The following is a 19,058-nucleotide window of genomic DNA, read 5'->3' on the forward strand; positions in this document are numbered from 1 at the left end:
GCTCAAACCGTTTGACTCAGCGAATGGTCCTCTCCGAGGCTCTACCTGCGCCTGGCGTGTGACTCCGATGCAGTCACAGACCTGACGGCGTGACTGCCAGCTGCTCGAGATCATCCCCACAACCCTCCCAGTGCTGGCGAGCTCTGGAATCAGGGGGTACTTGCTCACAACTCAGCCTCCTCTGCCCCCCACCCTCGCGTGCCGCAGTGCACAGCGGCCGCAACTTCGCTACGTCACGTAGTAGAGGCAGTATGCCATGATGACTGAGGCTAATGCTGAGCCGCTGACTCTGTGACCCGGACCGGCGGCAGTCACCCGGCGTTCAGCCCGGCCGCCGGTACCCGGTCAGGTCTCGCCAGCGGCCCGGCCGGCCGTGGCACGTCGGAGTACGGTCCGACCGTCGGACTGGTCTACGGCCTACCGTTGACCGCAAGTTAGTTGTCTGTCAGTGATCAAGTTCTCGGACCGCTGCCACCGACCCGGGAGTGCTCCAAGTCACATTCCTGTCTCAGTTACTGCGGCGGCGGCCGGGCGGCCCCAGAAAACCGTACGGCGCCGGCGGCCGCCGGCGCTGGGCAGACAGGCTGCGGCCGCCCATCATGGACACCACTGAGCGGGACCGGCGGCGGCATGGAACAGGACTCCTCTCCGTTCGGTCTTTCTCTGTCAGAGAGGGCTGAGTCCTGTTCGATATCAGCCAAGTGAATGATATGAGGAAAAATCTAGCCTGCGGGAAACAAGGAAAGGATGCAAGTGCCCGGCAAACAGTGCCAAAATGAGGCTAGAAAGAAAGTTCTGGACTGGAGGGAATATGAAGTTCGCATGCAGCACCATGCAGGTACACGTGGTCGATGTCAAGACTTGCTTGTCTTGCTTGTCATGACGGCTTGTCACGGCGACCCTGCCAAAACTGAGCTCATTCCAGCCTTCCTTTCCTGAACGACACTGAGCTAGAATTGCAAGCCTTCCTTTCCTGGAGGACACTAAGCGCACCTAACATTCCAAGCCTTCCTCTCCGGGAAGACACTGACAGGCTAGCATTCCAATAGACACTGCACGACTGTCTTGACTTCATCTCCAACCCCTCAAAGGAGGAAGGAGCTTTTTGTCAAAGGATTCACCCATCTCAATTGCACGGTCTCCCTGCTTGCTTGTAGTGTAAACAACACCGTCCGCGAGCCACCAATGCCTTCAGCCAAGTGCGTGATAACAGCCACACACCACTCTCAATGGTCCACTGAGTACATGCATGCATGTCCGCTCGACCCTCGCCCATCCCTCTTGCTGGGTTTGGGCGGGTCGCAAAAACTTGGGCTACCCGGGATGTACCGGGGCGGGCCTTGCTGGGACCTCCCGTATGAGAATTTTCACTCAAAGTTGACTTACAAAATTGTATCTCCAAGTTGGTGGGGGATGTGGTTTACGGAGCCCATGTTGTCGTTCCTCCTCCTGCTCCTCCTGCTCCTCCTGCTCCTGCTCCTGCTCCTCCTCCTCCTCCTTTTGAAGCGAAGCCTGAGCCAGCAGGGGAGTGCTGATGAAGAGGGCCATGATGGGAAGGAGGAGATCGACAAGGCATGGGATGAGAACAAGGACCTAGACCTGCATTGCGACTACCTGGTGGTGGGAGGAGGCTGCTCTTCCTGCAGCCTGGTTGCATGCCTGGCCGCAGCTGGCAAGAGTGTCGTTGTTGTCGAGGCAGGAGGTGCTGAGCCCTGGGAGCGAAAAGTCGTGGACGACCCGCAAAGTTGGTTCGCTGCTGCGTCGCATGGTCGACCTGTATCGAGGTTGGCTAGAGCAGGCATGCCTACCAACGCCTCATGTTGTTGCCAGGCTGTACCGGACTGTTCCTCAACTGGCCGTGCTGTCCAAACTAATGCCTGCCTTCAGAGGGGAAGGGTTTGGGGGGACGGGAAACGTGAACGCATGCATCTGGTGCAGGGGACGGAGGGAGGACTACCAACAGTGGCCATGGAAGCTTGAGGTGAGTTCAGCCGACTCGGTAGGATCTGCATGTTGAGGAGTCTGCTACCTATCAGGATATCGAGAAGGGTTTCGAATTCGCGGAGCGCTCCTTGCGCGTGAAACGGGTTCCAGCCAAGGGAAGCGGAGCTGCAATGTGTGCTATGATGCGGGAGAGTGGGTTCAAGACGGTGAGCTGAGGTCTTGAGCTTCGATACAATAAGAACTGATTTGATGTGACAAGTGCAAAGAAGAATTGTGGGCAGAGGACGGAGTGGCCGAAGGTTTGTATGCGACTGTCCAAGGTAAGGCAAAGGATTTTTGCAAAATCCTGAGTGGTGGATATGAGTTCGATGAGTTGTGCTCGGCAGGTGAAGCAGGAACCAGAACAAGTGCATGGAAAGAGCTTGTGAGCCCATGGATTGCCAAAGGAAGAGTGAAAGTCTACCCGCACTGCAACGTGTCAAGAGTAATCTTCGACCGCAAGAAGGTGACAACGGGTGCCATGGTCCATGCCTGATATGAGAGGAAGGCGGTCGGGGTCGAGATTTGGCGGAGGAGGAAAAGCTTCTTCAAGCAGGAGGAGGGCACTCTACGTCTGATGCTCAGCAACCCCATGGCAGAAGTGAGTGTACGAGGAGTGTAGGACTGATTTTCTTACCACCTCGTCTTCCCTCCCACTCACTCCGTGCTAGGTAGTTCTTTGTGCCGGGGCCTTCGATAGCCCCAAGATCCTTCTGCTGTCAGGAATTGGAGACCCCGAGGAGCTCGAAGAGGTCCTTTGTCGCATGCAGAGCCGTTTCTGCTGACCCGATGAACAGAAAACCGTTCCTCCTTTGATCAACAACCCCAACGTCGGAAGGCACCTGCAGGTTCGCACGCTTGGTTGCCTCGTCCCTGGTCCCTCAGCCCTCACTTGTCAGGATCACTTGATTCTCGTCGCTGCGTTTGCTGCTCGCAAGCCGTTGCGCAGCTGCGACACGAACGACATCGGGACGCACGGGATGTGCCATGTCACTATCCGACGCGGTGCTGTAAACAGCCGCCCTTGAGCCCTGAACTGAAACCCCTCCATCCAGAGTCTCGACGCCGACATGGGCAGATCCTGTTCAAAGATTCCTGGAATGCGTGGGAAGTTTTACCCGAGCTCTGCTCCGGTAATTTGACTTTGCGGACAAGCGACTCCTTGTGCTGAAACTTTCCGAAGGGATGGTGCTGGGTCAAAATATCGGCAGTGAAGTCATCAGCAGGGTGGTGCTGATCGTTTGCAAGCTTGTCTTCTACATCCCTGGCATCAAGTGGATGCTGCGGCAAAGCCTGACTGCAGGGATCTGCATGATGGACCCGAGGAGCAGGGGGAGAGTGAGGTTGAGGAGCAATGACCCGAGGGACCCGCCGCTGTAACAGCCTGACGCGGATGGTGTGGAGGGGTCTGATGTGTATGCTGCAGGATCGACCCTCGTTACCTGAGCGAGGAGAGTGACCTTGTCCTCCTGCACGACCTGTGGAGCACCTTCAAGAGCGTCAAGACGAGCCCGTCGGCGAAGGAGTGGATCTTGGCAGAGTACCTTTGTGTTCTCCTCCTGAACCTTCCTTCTTGACTTTCTCGCACCAGGCTCTTGCCAGGCGCTCCGCTGATGTATGGAGAGAGCATGAGTTGGTTCAAGTGGTGGGTCAAGCTAGCGTGCTCCTCCTACTTCCATCCCGTCGGCACTTGTCGCATGCCGTCGGGGAAGGAGTGGGAGACGAGGCAGAGCAACGAGCTCTCCTCTGTCAGCGTCGTCGATGCGTTCCTGAGGTTCGCCTCCCACTTGCCTCTCCTTCCTCCTCCTCCCTCTCCCCCCCTCCTCTCGTTCCTCCCCCCGCAACCCCTCCCCCCCTCCTCTCGTTCCTTCCCCCCCCCCTCCTCTCGTTCCTCCCCCCCCCTCCCTCCGAGTCCCCTTCTCTCCTTCCTCCTCAAATCCCAGTGGGTCTGCCCTAACAAACTTGGCAGAGTGCATGGGACCGTCGGTCTGAGGATAGCGGATTGCTCCGTCGCTCCTCGCATCCCTTCAGCGCCTACTCAGGCCATGGCCTACATGATCGGCTACCAGGCCGCCCAGCTGATGTTGGGCACTCGAACACCCAAAGTAGGGAGAGAAGAATCAGAAACCCGGTGACCCATCCGTGGCACGGTTCCTTTCAAGTTTTGGGGACCGTACGGTACTGTCATAAAGTACAGTACTCACACTCCGGGCCAAGACTCTCAGTTCTTCTTGTGAACATGAAGTTTAATCTCACTGTGACGGCAAAGGCTTCTAAGCTTTCCACTTGGTCACTCAGTTCCTCAGGTCACGGCCGAGATCGTCATCATATGAGAGTCAAGTGAAAGTTCTGTCTACTAAGGCCGCGAGTCCGGCCACAGTGGCACCCGACTCTGAGTCACTGACGGTCTGGGCCCCGGCGATTGCCACTCACTCAGTGTTTACACAGCAATTAAAATGAAATTTGAAATCTTCCCCTCAAATTTCCGGTGTGTTTCCAGAACTTTGCGAGGAAGTTCCGGAATGTTCTCCAGAACTTCGACATACTTCATTTGATCACCCCCTGCTGTACCCTCCAATACAGGGGGTACTCATTGGAACAATTCAGGGGTGGTATGTGAGCTGGTAGGACGGGGGTGGGAGTGTTTCCTCATACCACCGGTACTATGTAAACGTTCTCGAGAGGAAAAACCAGGGGTATGAGATTATGTTTTGGGGTGATTTTGATGGATATAAAGGAGGTGGGGGTACTTACCACAGAGAAAATGGGGGGTAGAAGTCTAAGGGAAGGGGTGTGATAGAACAGGTGGAATGCACCGAATGCGCGAGAAGATCGACTGGGGAAAAAATGCTGAGGGTGAAGGGAGGGAGAGAGAGCGAGGGAATGGAGAGGGAGGGGAGGAGGAGAAGAGAGAAGCAGGGAGCGATAGACAGTCAGCCAGCTGGAGAGAACAGCGTAGGAAGAAGAAACAGGCGATTTCACGGAAGACAGAGGATTGAACACAAGGCGTTTCGAAATATGTTGAACATGAATCAGCTCACTGAAGGAACGCGAAAAGATGGTAGTACTGAGGATGAGTTTGGGAGTACAACATGGTCAAATCCGTGAACTGATGTCTGTCGTAGCATTTGGTAGGTCAGGATGAGCGCTGAAGAGCTCAAGGCCAAGGGAAACGCAGCTTTCTCGGCAAAGAACTACACGGAAGCTGTAGATTTCTTCACTCAGGCGATCAACTTGGATCCAAACAACCACGTTCTTTTCTCCAACAGATCTGCGTCTTACGCGGGTCTTCATGTGAGTTGATCGAATGTTGAAGGGTTCCACAAGCTGATATCAACTATAGAAATATGATCAAGCTTTGAATGATGCGGAGAAATGTATCGCTATCAAGCCCGATTGGGGCAAGGGTTATGGTCGCAAGGGAGCTGCCATGCACGGCATGGGCGACTTCGAAGGAGCCCTCAAGGCGTACAAGGATGGCTTGGCGCATGAGCCTGGTGAAGGACAGATTTGAGTGTGCAATGGAAGTTGACAAGGCGACAGGGCTGGCGATGTTGACCAACGGGATCAGCGAGGTGGAGGCGGCGATGAGAGCTGAACAGAGCAGCGGGATCAAGGGGATTGGAAACCTCCTCCGCCGCCCTGATCTGGTGGAGATCATTGCTAGGAGCCCACAGCTGGCACCATTCCTCGCTCAGCCTGACTTCCCAGGGATCGTTCAAGAGCTGCAGACCGATTCGAATGTCAGTTGAAACTTACTTTGCTCTGCTCTCTGACAGTCGTGGTTCAGGCACTGATGAAGCATCTCAACGATCAGAGAGTTCAGTTGCTTCTGCAGGAGCTGCTGAGAATGCAGAACCCCGACGTTTTCCGTCATGCGGAGGAGGAAGAAATCAAGCGGAGGAAAGCAAAGGTCATCATGGAGCGAAATTGTCATGCGAGCTCATCGTGGATGTTTGCTTTGCAGGAAGAGGCCGAGGAAGCTGAACGAAAGAGGCAACTTGAGGAGAAGAAGCGGAAGGAAGCCGAAGAGGCGGCTCGGAAAGCTGCGATGACTGAGAACGATTTCAAAGACAATCCTAAGGGCTTGTCAGAATGGTGCAAGGAGAAGGGAAATACCTTCTACAAGAACAAACAGTTTGATGAGGCCATCACATGGTACACCAAGGCGTATGAAGCTGACAATGAGAACATCGCTGTCCTCACAAACCGAGCTGCGGTCCGGTTTGAGCAGAAGATGTACGAAGAATGCATCGAAGATTGCCGCAAAGCCATCGAGGAAGGAAGAAAGTGCCGAGCTGATTTCAAGGTGACTCATCTTCTTTCTTGTCCCATCTCATTGCTGACCTGTCTGAAGATCATCTCTCGTGCTTACGAGCGTCTGGGAAATGCTTTTGTGAAGTTGGACAGGTTGCAAGAAGCAAGCAAAGCATACAGCGATGCATTGGTCGAGAACAGGTTAACATACGATCTATATACATCTCCCTGGCTGATCAGCAAGACTGTTTCAGAACTCGTGAGGTCGAGAAGAAGTTGAAGGATGTTCAGAAGCAGATTGCAGATTCCGAGAAGAATGCTTACATCAACCCTGTACTCATCTTCTATCCCTTACACTTGCACTCAAGATCTCTTGCAGGAAATCTCACTCCAGGAGAAAGAGAAGGGGAATGCGCTGGTGAAGGAGAGCAAGTTCGTTGAGGCCAAGGCGGCATACGATGAGGCGATCCGGAGAAACCCGAAGGACCACACGCTTTACAGGTGAGAGAGCACATTGGATTTGAAGCCGACGGTGTGTGTTGACTATCATGCTCTACAGCAATCGCGCGTTGTGCTTCATGAAGCTGATGGAGTGGCCAGCGGCCAAGGTACGACTTCTGACTCGCTCCCAGAGGTCTGACGAGGCTGTTTCAAGGCCGACTGTGACAAGAGTCTTGAGATCGAGCCGAACTTCGTGAGGGCGCTGGAGAGACGCGGCAACTGCTACGTGAGCGTGCGAGCTGCTTACGTCATGAGCTTCTTATGCCTTGGGGGTGCAGATGATGTTGAAGGAGCCAACCAAGGCCATGGCAGACTTCAGGAAGGGTCTCGAGCTGGACCCCAACAACCAGGGATGTCAGATTGGCCTGGCACGTGTGGAGTCGTCGATGTTCTCAGGCAAGCGCGATGAGCAGACGGTGGCCAACGCAATGAAGGTATTTCATCCCCCTCCTTCCCTCCTTCCCTCCTTCCCTCCTTCCCTCCTTCCCTCCACGCTCCAGCACCTCCACACTTAATCACTGCTCCTGATTCTCTATGGTGAACTTGTCTGACTCGCCCCCTCATCAGGACCCAGAGATCCAACGAATTCTTCAAGACCCAGTCATCAACAACGTCCTGCGAAATTTGCAAGAGAACCCCTCAGCGGCTCAGGATGCGCTGAAAGATCCAGTAAGAAACCAAATTGATGCCTCGGTTGCCCTGACCCTCGTCCAGGTTATTGCCGAGAGGATTCAGAAGCTTGCAGCAGCGGGAATCTTGTCGTTCGGCTAAGCATGCTTGCTCATCCTAGCCTCCTATCTGTGGCGCTTTATTGTTGTGTTGGATGTTCAGCAATAAATTTTCACCTCTCTACACATTGCCTGCTGCGTCTCCATATCAACTCTCAAACTTCCATGCTCCTTCACCCGTCAGCCGTAAGACTTTGTCGTGGAACGGGACGAGCGAAGGTCGGTTGCCCACACTCACTACCGTCATTCCGAGGTCCTGTAGCAGCTGGAGAGGGAGGAGGTTTTGGAGAGAAACCATCAAGTAGGCGGCAATCGACGATTCGATGGTCCCAGAGAGAAGCAGGTCAGTACGGCATTTCACCATCTCCTCCTTCACCTTGTACATCTGCTCCTCGTTTTCTAGATCCAAGGCGCTCGTTGACTCGTCCAGGATCACGAACTTCGGCTTGAGGATCATGATGCGAGCAAATGCCAGACGCTGACCACCATTCGTCAGCAACCACGGAGGATCAGATTCAACAGCATGGCAACACCTGCTGCTCTCCAAGAGAGAGGATGTTGCTCAACGGCTGGTCTTCTCATGGGAGTCAGAGAATGACCGGCTTCAAGCCTCCAGTCTTACCAGCGGCATCAAGACCTCCCATGCGCTCTGCTACCGTCGGCAAGTTGACCTTACGGAGAGCCTCAAGAATTTCTTCGTCCGTCACGCTGGAATCTTGAACGGTCTTAGGGTACAAAACGTTCTCCCTCAAAGTTCCAAGAGTCATGTAAGGCCTCTGGGACAAGAACAATGTGTCCTGCATATTCTTTAGACAACCACAAGAACAAGGGGAATCCAGACCTCCAAAGGAGGTCGGACGATGTTTCCAGTGCCCGTGTCCCACAGCCCCGCGATGGCGCGCATCAAAGAGCTCTTCCCTATGCCGCTGAAGCCAACAACCAGTAGCTTCTTGCCCGGCTCCAACGTCAAGGAAAGGTCAGTGATCAGCTGTCGAGGTGAGTTGCCTGTTGGCAAGAGGGTAAGAATGCGAAGCATACAAGTAAGGCGTACCGCCGGGAGTGCTGACGCACAAGCCCTTGATGGCGAGGCTTCCATCCTTAGCAGTAAGTTCTTGATTTATCTTAGACGATGAATCCCTTTCCTCCATCTCAGTGACCTACGCAAATGCTACTTGAGAACAGATTATCCCACTTGGTTTTTACCTTTTCTACTGCAGTTCGAAGTTGGTCAAGACGTTCCACCTGCGCGGCAAAGGACGAGATTCCTTGCGGGCCGGTGAACTCATTGACAATCTAGCAATCACAATCAATTTCACAAATTCAGAGTCACAGCGTTACCAAAGAAAGATCATTCAAGACATGATTGAAGGAGAAAAACGTTTGGCTGATTGCTCCAAGCGGAACTTTACCAGCGAAATATTGTGGTCCGATCACGAGTGCAGGCAACACCTTCACACGAAACATTACGCAGCTTTTCACAAGAGTTGCACTTTACCTGAACAAGATACCTATACCATCTTGTAAAGAAGTTGAGATTTCGTTCAAAATTGAGGATTCCAATGCGGTTTGCAACGACGCTACTGAATCTTTTCTGTGCTTCTGTACGCTCTCTGGTTTCACCTTTAGGCAAAGTGTAAACGAAAAACAAGAATTTACAATATCATCTTTCAACCATTGTAGAAGGCGATCGACTCTGAGTCTTCTCGAATCCTCACGAGATCAAAACGAAAATCAGCCTCTTTCTTGAGCTGCAGGCGATTCTTCTTGATGAGGGGCTTGCCAAACCAAACTGTAACAAATGTTCCAACCACAGCATATGCAACCAGTGTGAAGTAAAGAGGTGGGAAAATTTTGTACAGGATGATTGAAAAGACGACAAGATCACAAAGAGCCACTACTGAAGTGCAGAAAAGAGAAACGGCTTTGTCGCAGAAATTATTGATGTCTTCCGAAATGCGTTGGTCTGTGTTGTCGACATCTGATACAAATGGTAATTTGTAGTACCTCATCCTGAGCAAAATGTCAGCAAGCCTGCATGAAACCATTCGAGGATTACTTGTGTACATATTTTCCGAGATAAAGATTGGTCAAAGCGTTTCTCCAGGACAGTGCCATTCTTCCCTTTGCCCAATCTGAGTGCTTGTTTATCAGTGCAAATGTCTCCTTCAGCAAATAATTTCTTTACCAAAGAGAACCAGTAGCGGTGGGCCCAGAGTAAGTACAGCAAGGTACAAGGCAAGAAACTTGTTGAATTTGGCAAGGTCTTTGGCATTCAAAGCATTCCAGAAGAACTGTTTATAAGCAAATCGTGTCAGACTGGGAATTGATTTTCTATGTACTCCATACTTTCTGTATGAAAGAGATGGAAACTGCATACAGAGTAGTGATAAAAGCCAAAGAAAGCGTGAAGGCAGTCCATAACCAAGCTTTGGATTTGCTTTCACCACCCCAGAATGGATCAGCCAACCTTCGGTAAAAAGGATCAGAAAGTTGATGTCCTTTGAATATTTGCAGCAAACCTTTGAATTTTCTGAATGAGTGCAGGAATATTTCGGAAGAAAAATTCCGATTGTTGACCATCCCCTGATCCTGTTTGGCTTGCTATCGCAGCATCTTTCATGCTCACCGAAATTCTTCTTCGTTCACATCGATGTTTGCTTCCAACACCACATCTCCAAGGAATGCCGTTCACAGGTTTCGCTGTCAATGTTGACAGCTTGAGTGGTCTGTGAACCGAAGGAGAGAAGGCCTGAGATCAGGAAGATCAGTTTCCTTCCGACTGGAGGATCCACTCACATCAACTTGACAAAAAGTCACGACAAGAAGGAGCCTCCTTATCGAAGACATGTCGTGTCTGTAAAGTGCAAGTGAGGCTGAAAATAATTGAATCGTCTAAACTTTTGCGTTGACAATCGCCAAAACTAACGTAAATGTACATCAAGAAAGGCAAAAATACTCAAGGGAAGGAAATGATAGTTGAGCTCTGAAATATCGAGACTATCAGGAGCAATATAAAAATAGAATGAACAAGGATCAGCAGAAACATCAAGTTGACCTGCAGCCACTTCATGATCAGAGAATCAAATGACAACAACACAACAACTGCATAGATGAGGGAGATAGAGACAGACATCACTGATACAGAACGACTGGCTCAAACACAAAAGAATCAAGACCCACATGCATGATGATGTGTCAAGTGGAAAATGGTTGCAGACGAGTAGCTGCCATGTAGAAAAGGAAGGATGTGATAAACTACAGGTTCAGGTCGTTGACCATGTTTCAAGGATGTATTCGATATGCACGATGTGAAGCATGCTCAACCAGTCCTAGTGATTTATGAGAACCGGGAAAAGATGTAGACAAGTACAATTCCCTTGCTTTGTTGACGTGGGGGAAAATTAGTGGCAGGGATGGATGGATGGATGGATGGAGGATGGATAAAGTGGATGGAGGATGGAGGATGGATGGATAAAGGACGGATAAAGGATGGATGGATGGATCGGCAGTAATGAGATGTGGAGATGAGGAGGAGGAGGAGGAGTGAAGTGTGCATCTGCCGAAATGGCAGCGGCATACGAAGTTCCAAGCATTTTTCGCGCCAGAAAATCTGGGATCCCAAGGACCGATAGCCAGTATCACCTGCCAAAACTAGTGACCCCACCCCCAATTCTACAGATATTGTCTATGTGATCACCCCACCCTTTTCTAGAACCCTTTACCCACCCACCCACCCACCTTGTACGAGAATCCCCCCGGTCGTGTAAACATGAGTGCAAGTGCCTGGCACTGCTTCAGTACTCAGGCCGGGCTGAGTACTACGAATCGGGCCGCCGCCGAGTCCGACCGCGGCCCGGCCGCGCGGCACTCGCCTGGCACTCAGCCGTCTAGGGAGGCCCCCGAAATGGAGGGAGCTGCCTGGCCCTCAGTACGGTTGTGTAGGGATGTTGCTTGCATGTAATAAATCGCGGCCGCCGGTTGAGGTGTATGCCGGAGGCTACTACTACTCCGGGACTCTCATGACAGTGTGAAACAACCGTGCCAAGCATCCGGACATGAGAGGACATACTACGGCTAGGAAGGCCTCCTCTTCGTCAAACATACCACATTGCCGCCTCGCAACACTGACACTGTGACACGTAAGAGTCGTCTTGGTTAACTTAATAGGCCCAAAGTTTTGTTAACTCAGCCCCCCCGAGACGGTGTTTGAAGTAGTACATCGGACATCAGAAAATCACACAAACAAGAGAATGTCAGCAGAGTTCCAAGTCAAGATACGATGAGACCGTCTGCGTCAAGTTGACAGTTATGCTGAGTGTGCAATAACCGTTCAAGGATTGTCATTCTTGAAGAAGATTTTCATGCAGGCTTATTAGATGTACAGCAAGAGAGAAGGAAGATGCCTGGCGAGCGGGTGCAATGAAGAGAGATAGAGGATAAGATAAGAGAGGAAGAAGGAGACAGAAGCTACGATGCAGGAACTGTTGGCAAAGCGCCAAAAGCCCAAAGGAAGCTCAGGTGCACGGACAAAAGCTACATGGGGTCACCCTTGACGCATTGAGACTGCCTACATGGGAGAGGTTGAGGTTGGAATCTCACGGATGTCATTTATTGATGTCTGAAGTTTTCGCCGATCAACAGCGCGTGTCGCAGTAAAACTCTCACATCAGTATCCCAGCAAATTTCGATCGCTAATCATGCAGTGAGCGACGTCATGAGTTGATAAACTCTACAGATGAATGATAACGAATTTGGTCAAGTACATAAGCAAACCAGCTTTTGAAAATTGTCACACAACCATGGAAGATCTGTTTGCAATGGAATAGATACGGGCTGTTCGGTGTGTCATGTCGAGTACAAGGACGAAGGTTGGTATCGTATTTGATGCCTGATATCTACATGAGCTCTAGATGTACTATCCTACATAGACATTCGATCAACTGCAGCTACCTAGATTGGATGTATCAAACAGTAAACTTAGACCTCACTTGCTTGCGCACCAATTTTACACAACAGATAAGAATGAAACTGCTAGACCCAACCTATCGGGGGAATGGAGAATTCATTCAAGTTTGATCATACTGTGTGCAAGTAACCACATCGCTGCTTGTTCTAGTTGTCGAAATGCGCTTGACTGCTGTGAAGTCTGGGATACCTACATTGACTCTCACAAGATGCACTGGCCACGATGCAGGAGAAATACAAAGAAGAAGTCCAGGTATTATATACTACACATCATCTACAACATGATTCACGTTTCATTGTGATCTCACATCATGGCCATGTGCTATCTTTAGCTGCTTTCGCGTTCGTTTTCTCCCTCGTTCATCTTCAAGATCGTCCTCCAGATAGTCACCAGAGGCAAATAAATACCAGACCAAAAAAAACAATGGAAACGAAAAAAGAAAAAAATAGAAAAGTGGGCTCGTGACCTCACACAACTCTTCGAATCGAAAGATCAGGCTCTTCGTCCATCCAGATCCTTCCCAGATAAAAACAATTGTAGAGTGGCCTCCGTGATCACCTTATACCGCCATCTTCGGATCCCTTCAACGGCACAGTACTGCTCAATCACCAGATCCAGTTACGGCGCTCGCGTGACCGACATTCTCTCGCGCGATACAATCACGCTACTCCCCAGATATGCTAAAATTAGATTTAAAAATCTCTTCAAGGTGGGCACTACCTACCAAAAGCATGGAAAAGGTAGGGGTCAAATTATCAAAAGCATCCTGTCGACGAGACCCGTCGAACTTCTATGGCCCTCGAAGGTCTAAAACTCAGAATATAAAAACGGGATCAGATCCCTTTTTTACCACACAAGCATCCCTCAAGGACTCCTCAGAGATAGGACAAGGCAAATTGAAGGAGGAGGGTGGGTGGTCAGTTACAAGCGAAATGTATAACTCAACATTAGAGACTACCAGGTTCTTATACCTCAATTCGTTGTGGGTAGGGTTAAAAGCAGTGTGTAAAGCAAACTACCCATCACGGTGGGGTGGGTGGTAATTGAGGGGTTTGGACTAAAATGATTGTAAAGCGAAGCGGGGCCTCCCGGTACATCCTCAAAGCGATTCGTTTTCAGATCTATTCCATCCCTACCTAATTATGGACCCGTGATACGATTTCTGTACCCCTGGTATTCTGTTACGATGCGATATGAAAAGGAGGGGTACAATGATTACCCTACCGTCTGATTGAGGCAAAGGGGTTGAGGCTCCAAACCTATCTGTTTCGGATTGACCTCCCTTCACCCGTGACAAACTGTGATCTCCAGGTTTCACAAAGAGGGGTCCTTTTCTTGTGTGACTGGGCTCGTCCTAAGCAACATGGGTGGGGTCACTACCCACCACCCCACATTCATTTTTCATTTTTCGCCCCATTCCAAACTATGCTACTACACACCGCCTCTACTACCCACTACCCTTTCATAAAATACCCCTACCACCCATCAGGTGGGACCGTGACCTCGACCCGCATCAATGCTTGCATTTCCTGCACTCTACCCCCATAATTACTGACAAGTACCCCTTTCTTCATATAAATTATTTTCCTAATTGACTGGATTGACTTCTTGGATTGACGAAAAGGTACCCCTACCCCCTTTTGAAACACCCCTACCCTCAAAAATAATTGCACACCCCCATGGAAATCAAGCTCAAAACAAGTACCCTCACCACCCCTCATTGCAAGCAAAATTTGAGGGTACTATATATTGCCCCTCAAGATACCCCTACCCCTGCTTTCTCTTTGAGACCACCCCGTACCCCCTGGTCCTACGGATATCAGGTGGCTCCACTGTTGTCTCCCCCATCCGCGCGGTGAGATGGATACAAAGCTCTTGTGATGTCGTTGCACGTCCCTTCTCTAGTTGTTGCGCGTATCTGAATATCGTCCTGCACCACCTCCCTCTCAGCCCCATTCCTCTCAGCTCTCCTGCATCGCCACGATTCTGTTCCTTGCTGTTGGAGCTTGTCTGATCTCTCAGCGCCTGCTTTTAGCCACAAGATAAGCTCCTTGCTGAACCTAGCACAAGGGTCCTCTCTTTCCGGCATGCGTATCGACATTTCTCCCTCCATACATCTGGGGGGCGAAGAAACGATTCTTTGCAGGCAGCAAACAACCAACCCCGATATCACGCTGTATAGCTCCTGGTTCTGCCCGTTTGCTCAGCGCGTTTGGGCCTATTTGGAAGAATTGGTAGAGAGAGACATCATTCAGTACCAGTGGATTGAAATCAACCCTTATGAAACTCGTAGTGATGGTGGTTGCACAAAACAACCGCTTTCAATCGATGCCAAGCGTCAGCAATACCCTGATTTTGTGGATGTGAGCCCACGAGGGTTGGTTCCGGTGAGCTATCTCTCCTTGCTTTATCGCGCTTGGCTTATTGTATTTCTTTGCAGGCCATCAATCACGATGGATTCGGTGTAAATGATAGTATGGTGATTTGTGAATATCTTTCCGACGTCTTCGAGCCATCGCGACAACGTACAGACGATGGAAGGAATCATGGGATTTTGCAGCCTTGGAACGTGCAAGAAAGAACCAAAGTAAGGATCTTCTGGGAGCATATCAGCAGCCAAGTGATCCCTTGCTTTTACCGGTGACATGAACGATGAAAATTTCTGAAAACACCGTTGCTGACCCACTTTGCAGACTTTTAATGACAGCGGATCAAGCGGGCAGAGAAGATGCTCATGTGAAGCTGTTGGCGGGGTTGAGATATGCAAACAACTTCATGCTGTCCATTTCATCGTCTGGATTCTTCTTGGGGGAGGGACGATACAGTCTCGCCGACCTCTCTCTTGCGCCATGGTGGTTCCGCTTTCTCTGTGTGCTGGGTCCATACCGGAACTTTCAAGTGCCCAACACTGAGGAATATGCGAGGTTGCATCTTTGGTGGCAAGCGGTGAGCAGCTTCTTGAGGGAGAAGAGATGAAACTAACTTTGCTGTTCAGATGTTGAATTGCAAGTCTTTCTGCAGAACTTTGGTGTCACCCGAGAGGCTGATGGAGAACTACGAGGAGTATTCGGATGGGTAAGAGAACACATCGTCTCCTGTCGTTCATCTTCTGACTTGACCTCAGAACTGCTACTTCGGAGATCGCGCGGACGTTGCTGGGTTCTCGTGCTATCCCACGGAACCCGGCGAAGATCGACAGCTTCGTAGGGAAGCCTCTTGAAGCCTGAGGACCGCTAGGAAGGTCCACATGTACATGTCAAGACTTGCAGAGCGAAAGTTCGGCAGGCGTGTCCATTTTTTCGATTGGTGTGATTACAAACATGTCGTTAGGAACCCGTGTTTCCATTCCCCAGCATGCTCTGCACTCGCTCGAGCTCCTCCTGTGCATGTTTCGGAGAGTCTTCGTCAATGTCGAAGAGGAGACGCTGAGCCTGCGACTGCAAGAGTTTGATGAATCTCGAACGTAGCACCTCATCTGCTCCCGAGTCAACAAAGCAGTACAACAACAAGTCGCATCCTCATTGCATATGACAGCAACCTCAATCGCCACACATGATATGCACCAGCATCAGATGTTCCTTCTGCCCCACCCTTGCAACCCACAGCAGTACAATCCCCATCACCTGCATGACCCTTAACACTGTCTGCCATCCCTCGCATTGACTTGCTCATCTGGAGTGACCGTCAGGAGAGAAGCTGAGGAGGTAGAAAGTCTCACGTTCAATCTTTCTTTCAGCGAGAGGTCCTCAATATCCTCCTCTTCCAGCTTCATGGCCTGCAGCAGAACCTCCTTCTCCTCCAGCTCGTCTAGCATCCCTTGGAGGGACTCATCTATTTCTTCCTCTCCCTCCTCCTCCCCCTTCTCTCCATTCCCCTCCACTTCCGGCTCCATGCTCCTCCTCTGCGCTCGACTCTGCAGTCTCTGCAGAACTTCTCCGTCGGAGGAAAGCAGCAGAAGCCTGCTTCCATATTAACCCTCGCAATGGGAGACGTTTTGTCCTTAGACCTGAAATCTTGGCCGAAGAGAGATTTGTTTTCTCCTCCTCCCACCACGACGCCCTGAAGCCCTTTGCAAGGAGCTATGCACAACTTGGCCTGTATTGCGAACATTTTCCGCAGGCAGAGTCAAGATCGAGGACAAGAATCGAACTGGAGACAGGGGGAGGAGAGGAGAGTTGATGTGAACAGGCTGGGGAAGGGGATGAAAGTAGTAAAAGAAGACAAGAGAGGAGGGAGAGAGGGAGGCTCGAAGAAAGAGATAGGAGAGGAAGTTGGGCAGATATCACAACGACAAGTAAACCAACAGCGAGATGTACACAACAAGATGGTAGGAACAAGATGGTATAACGGCACCGTGGCTCCAGGGCCGTCCGTGTGCAAACAGCTTCCATCATCCCCGTTCCAAATCTTCATGGTCTTGTCCATGGAGACGCTGCAGATGTTGTTCGAACCTGCTTCATACGTGAACACGCCAAGAATGGCCCCAGCCTCTGTTCCGACCCGGCCAGTAACAGCAGTCATGTACTGAGTTCTGGTGGCTATAGGTGAAAGGAAGATTTAGAGGAGATCAAACTCTGCTCCTCTTCCTCCTCTCACCCCCTCAGAACAATCCTCGCTTGAAGCTGTCGAAGATCCCAGACGCCTTCCATGAATCTTCATACCAACACAGAACAAACGACTTGCACGCTACCTGTGAGGTGGTCTCCTGACCCTGATAGCAGTTCGCTCCCGTCGTCCTTCATGCAGAGACAGCAGACGTCCTTCGAGTGACCGCGGAGAACAACTCGTTCCTGGCCCCGCTAGCTGAACATGCTGGGAGGAGAGGAGGGGAGGGAGGACGATACAAGGGAGAAGGTGATACGATTGTGAACAAACAATGAAGGGTAAGAGCAAAAGAAGCAGGAGAAGAGTCGAGTCCCAAGGAGACGAGGAGGAAGAGACAGGGGACACACGCGGTGTTCTTACCTCCAAATCATGATCTAGGTATCGGATAGTCGCGTCGCTCACCCCGAGCACAAAGCCTTTCCTCTGCATATCGCGCTCTAGGCAGAAGACCCTGGCAGCTCCCTCAGGCCGCGATCCACAGGCAGAGCTGCGTCACCATGGGATCTTGTCAGGGTTCCTGCTCTCACCCCCAAAGACGTAGTCTGTCTCAGCGTTGATCGTTCGTTCCTGCAGCGGAGGAGCGAGGTTGAGAGGAGCGGACTCACTTCACCTGCTCCGCCTTACCTTGATGATGCACCCAGCCTCCAGGTCCCACAAGGACACAACGTTGTCAGCAGCACTCACGATGTTGCCGTTGTCCACATAGGAGGCAGCAAACACGTCCCCTGCCCAATGAGCATCATTAACTCCCCCCGTTACAGTCCCAAGGCCACCTTTCGGCTTCAAGGATTTGATCTCCTTTCCTTTCCTCCAATCCCAAATTTTGATCTCTCCATCCGATCCAGCTGTCAACACAGACCTTGAACGAGAATGAGTCCACCAACACCGACACCATCACTACAGCCATTATCATTATCATCATCATCATCATCATCATCATCATCATCATGTTGTACAATATCAGCAACATAGACGAACATCTGTCAGACCATCGTTACCATCCATTCACTCGTCTACTATATTTCCCCCTCCCCATCTTTCACTCACAGCTCCATCACAACTAACAGAGATAGCGTCCACCTTCCATCGGGGGACCATGACACAGCATAAATCGCTTCTGCATGCCCGCGCAGGATCTTCAGCTGTTCACAATGCGCGATATCCCACACTCTACATCGTTGCCGACGTGAGGAGAGGACAACAGAAACTATCCGAACCATCCCATACCGGCACGTGTTGTCTTCGGAGCAAGTCGCTAACAACGTTTCATCCACTGGGCTGAAGCAGCAAGAAAACACTCTGTAGGAGGAGCAAGGGTGAGTACTTGCGGTGAGAGGGCAAGAAAGACCTTGACTCGTGCCCTCTCAGCTCTCCAACCTTGTTGAGTGACCTGTGACAAGATCAGGCCGATCGCAAACCCCACACCTCATCCCCCTCTTCCCCTTCCCCTTCCCCTTCCCCTCCTCCTCTTTATCGCCCCCAGCTTCTATTCGACCAGTCCATTGACGATCGCCTGTGCCTTCAACACACTTGTCTGTCGATGATACAAGAGTTAGCAGGTATCGGTGTAGATCCTTTCCACACTTTCTGTACTCTCATTCGGAAAGTTCATATCAGCCTATGAAAGAACGCGCTGGAATCTCAATCTCCCTCAAAGTATTCAATCTCCTTCAAAGTTTTGTGGACGATCATTATTGTCAAAGATTTTGGCCTAACAGTACTACTTTCCTAGTCCGTCCACTCGCTTATCGCCATTTGCCCCTCCCCTCCCCTCCGCCAGGTCGGCAAGACTTCATCTGAGAATCGAACCTTATGCGAAGCTTGTCCCGTCGGCAAGTTCGGAGTGGAGGAGCAGGGGAACGTGTCTTGCGCTGCCTGTCCTTCGGGGAGATACCAGGACAAGGAGGGGCAGGTGGAGTGCGTTCCTTGTCCAGCTGGCAGCTACGGGAATGACACCCAGCAGACGGCCTGCTACACGTGCCCAGCAGGTCTCACAACACAGACGTCAGGGGCGGCGA

General features: G+C 51.0%; 5 protein-coding genes across 5 annotated transcripts; 3 read left to right on the top strand and 2 right to left on the bottom strand.

Annotated features, from left to right (window-relative positions):
- Positions 1–1,185: 1,185 nt before the first annotated feature.
- On the top strand, positions 1,186–4,118 carry GUITHDRAFT_106620 (hypothetical protein; the record flags this gene model as incomplete). The annotated part of the gene is made up of 14 exons (XM_005834555.1): positions 1,186–1,203; positions 1,525–1,784; positions 1,831–1,981; positions 2,037–2,150; positions 2,204–2,264; positions 2,331–2,449; positions 2,655–2,735; positions 2,781–2,831; positions 2,883–2,988; positions 3,039–3,116; positions 3,167–3,359; positions 3,410–3,523; positions 3,575–3,757; positions 3,953–4,118. 14 exons carry the CDS (start codon positions 1,186–1,188, stop codon positions 4,116–4,118), a joined length of 1,695 nt encoding a protein of 564 aa, XP_005834612.1.
- A 988-nt stretch (positions 4,119–5,106) lies between these two features.
- On the top strand, positions 5,107–7,592 carry GUITHDRAFT_159540 (hypothetical protein). The gene is made up of 12 exons (XM_005834556.1): positions 5,107–5,277; positions 5,327–5,480; positions 5,527–5,726; positions 5,774–6,292; positions 6,341–6,441; positions 6,495–6,573; positions 6,620–6,741; positions 6,800–6,848; positions 6,896–6,967; positions 7,020–7,175; positions 7,309–7,410; positions 7,456–7,592. Exons 1-12 carry the CDS (start codon positions 5,125–5,127, stop codon positions 7,510–7,512), a joined length of 1,764 nt encoding a protein of 587 aa, XP_005834613.1. The 5' UTR covers positions 5,107–5,124; the 3' UTR covers positions 7,513–7,592.
- Positions 7,593–7,617: 25 nt separating this feature from the next.
- GUITHDRAFT_69464 (hypothetical protein) lies at positions 7,618–9,844 on the bottom strand (the record flags this gene model as incomplete). Its single annotated transcript, XM_005834557.1, has 11 exons — positions 7,618–7,734; positions 7,831–7,947; positions 8,003–8,038; positions 8,069–8,266; positions 8,311–8,580; positions 8,673–8,762; positions 8,808–8,918; positions 8,965–9,089; positions 9,142–9,479; positions 9,526–9,601; positions 9,655–9,844. The coding sequence occupies 11 exons, from the start codon at positions 9,842–9,844 to the stop codon at positions 7,618–7,620; spliced, it is 1,668 nt and encodes a 555-aa protein (XP_005834614.1).
- Positions 9,845–14,260: 4,416 nt separating this feature from the next.
- On the top strand, positions 14,261–15,903 carry GUITHDRAFT_152044 (hypothetical protein). Its single transcript, XM_005834558.1, has 5 exons — positions 14,261–14,822; positions 14,876–15,075; positions 15,129–15,381; positions 15,431–15,510; positions 15,560–15,903. The coding sequence occupies exons 1-5, from the start codon at positions 14,523–14,525 to the stop codon at positions 15,660–15,662; spliced, it is 936 nt and encodes a 311-aa protein (XP_005834615.1). The 5' UTR covers positions 14,261–14,522; the 3' UTR covers positions 15,663–15,903.
- A 100-nt stretch (positions 15,904–16,003) lies between these two features.
- On the bottom strand, positions 16,004–18,470 carry GUITHDRAFT_137402 (hypothetical protein; the record flags this gene model as incomplete). The annotated part of the gene is made up of 15 exons (XM_005834559.1): positions 16,004–16,026; positions 16,059–16,107; positions 16,154–16,348; positions 16,486–16,530; positions 16,789–16,966; positions 17,032–17,077; positions 17,126–17,171; positions 17,401–17,491; positions 17,537–17,607; positions 17,665–17,765; positions 17,814–17,899; positions 18,088–18,210; positions 18,268–18,318; positions 18,389–18,430; positions 18,466–18,470. 15 exons carry the CDS (start codon positions 18,468–18,470, stop codon positions 16,004–16,006), a joined length of 1,152 nt encoding a protein of 383 aa, XP_005834616.1.
- Between the last annotated feature and the right edge of the window lie 588 nt (positions 18,471–19,058).

The sequence above is a fragment of the Guillardia theta genome (genome assembly GCF_000315625.1).
Source record: "Guillardia theta CCMP2712 unplaced genomic scaffold GUITHscaffold_25, whole genome shotgun sequence".
Classification (NCBI taxonomy): Eukaryota; class Cryptophyceae; order Pyrenomonadales; family Geminigeraceae; genus Guillardia; species Guillardia theta.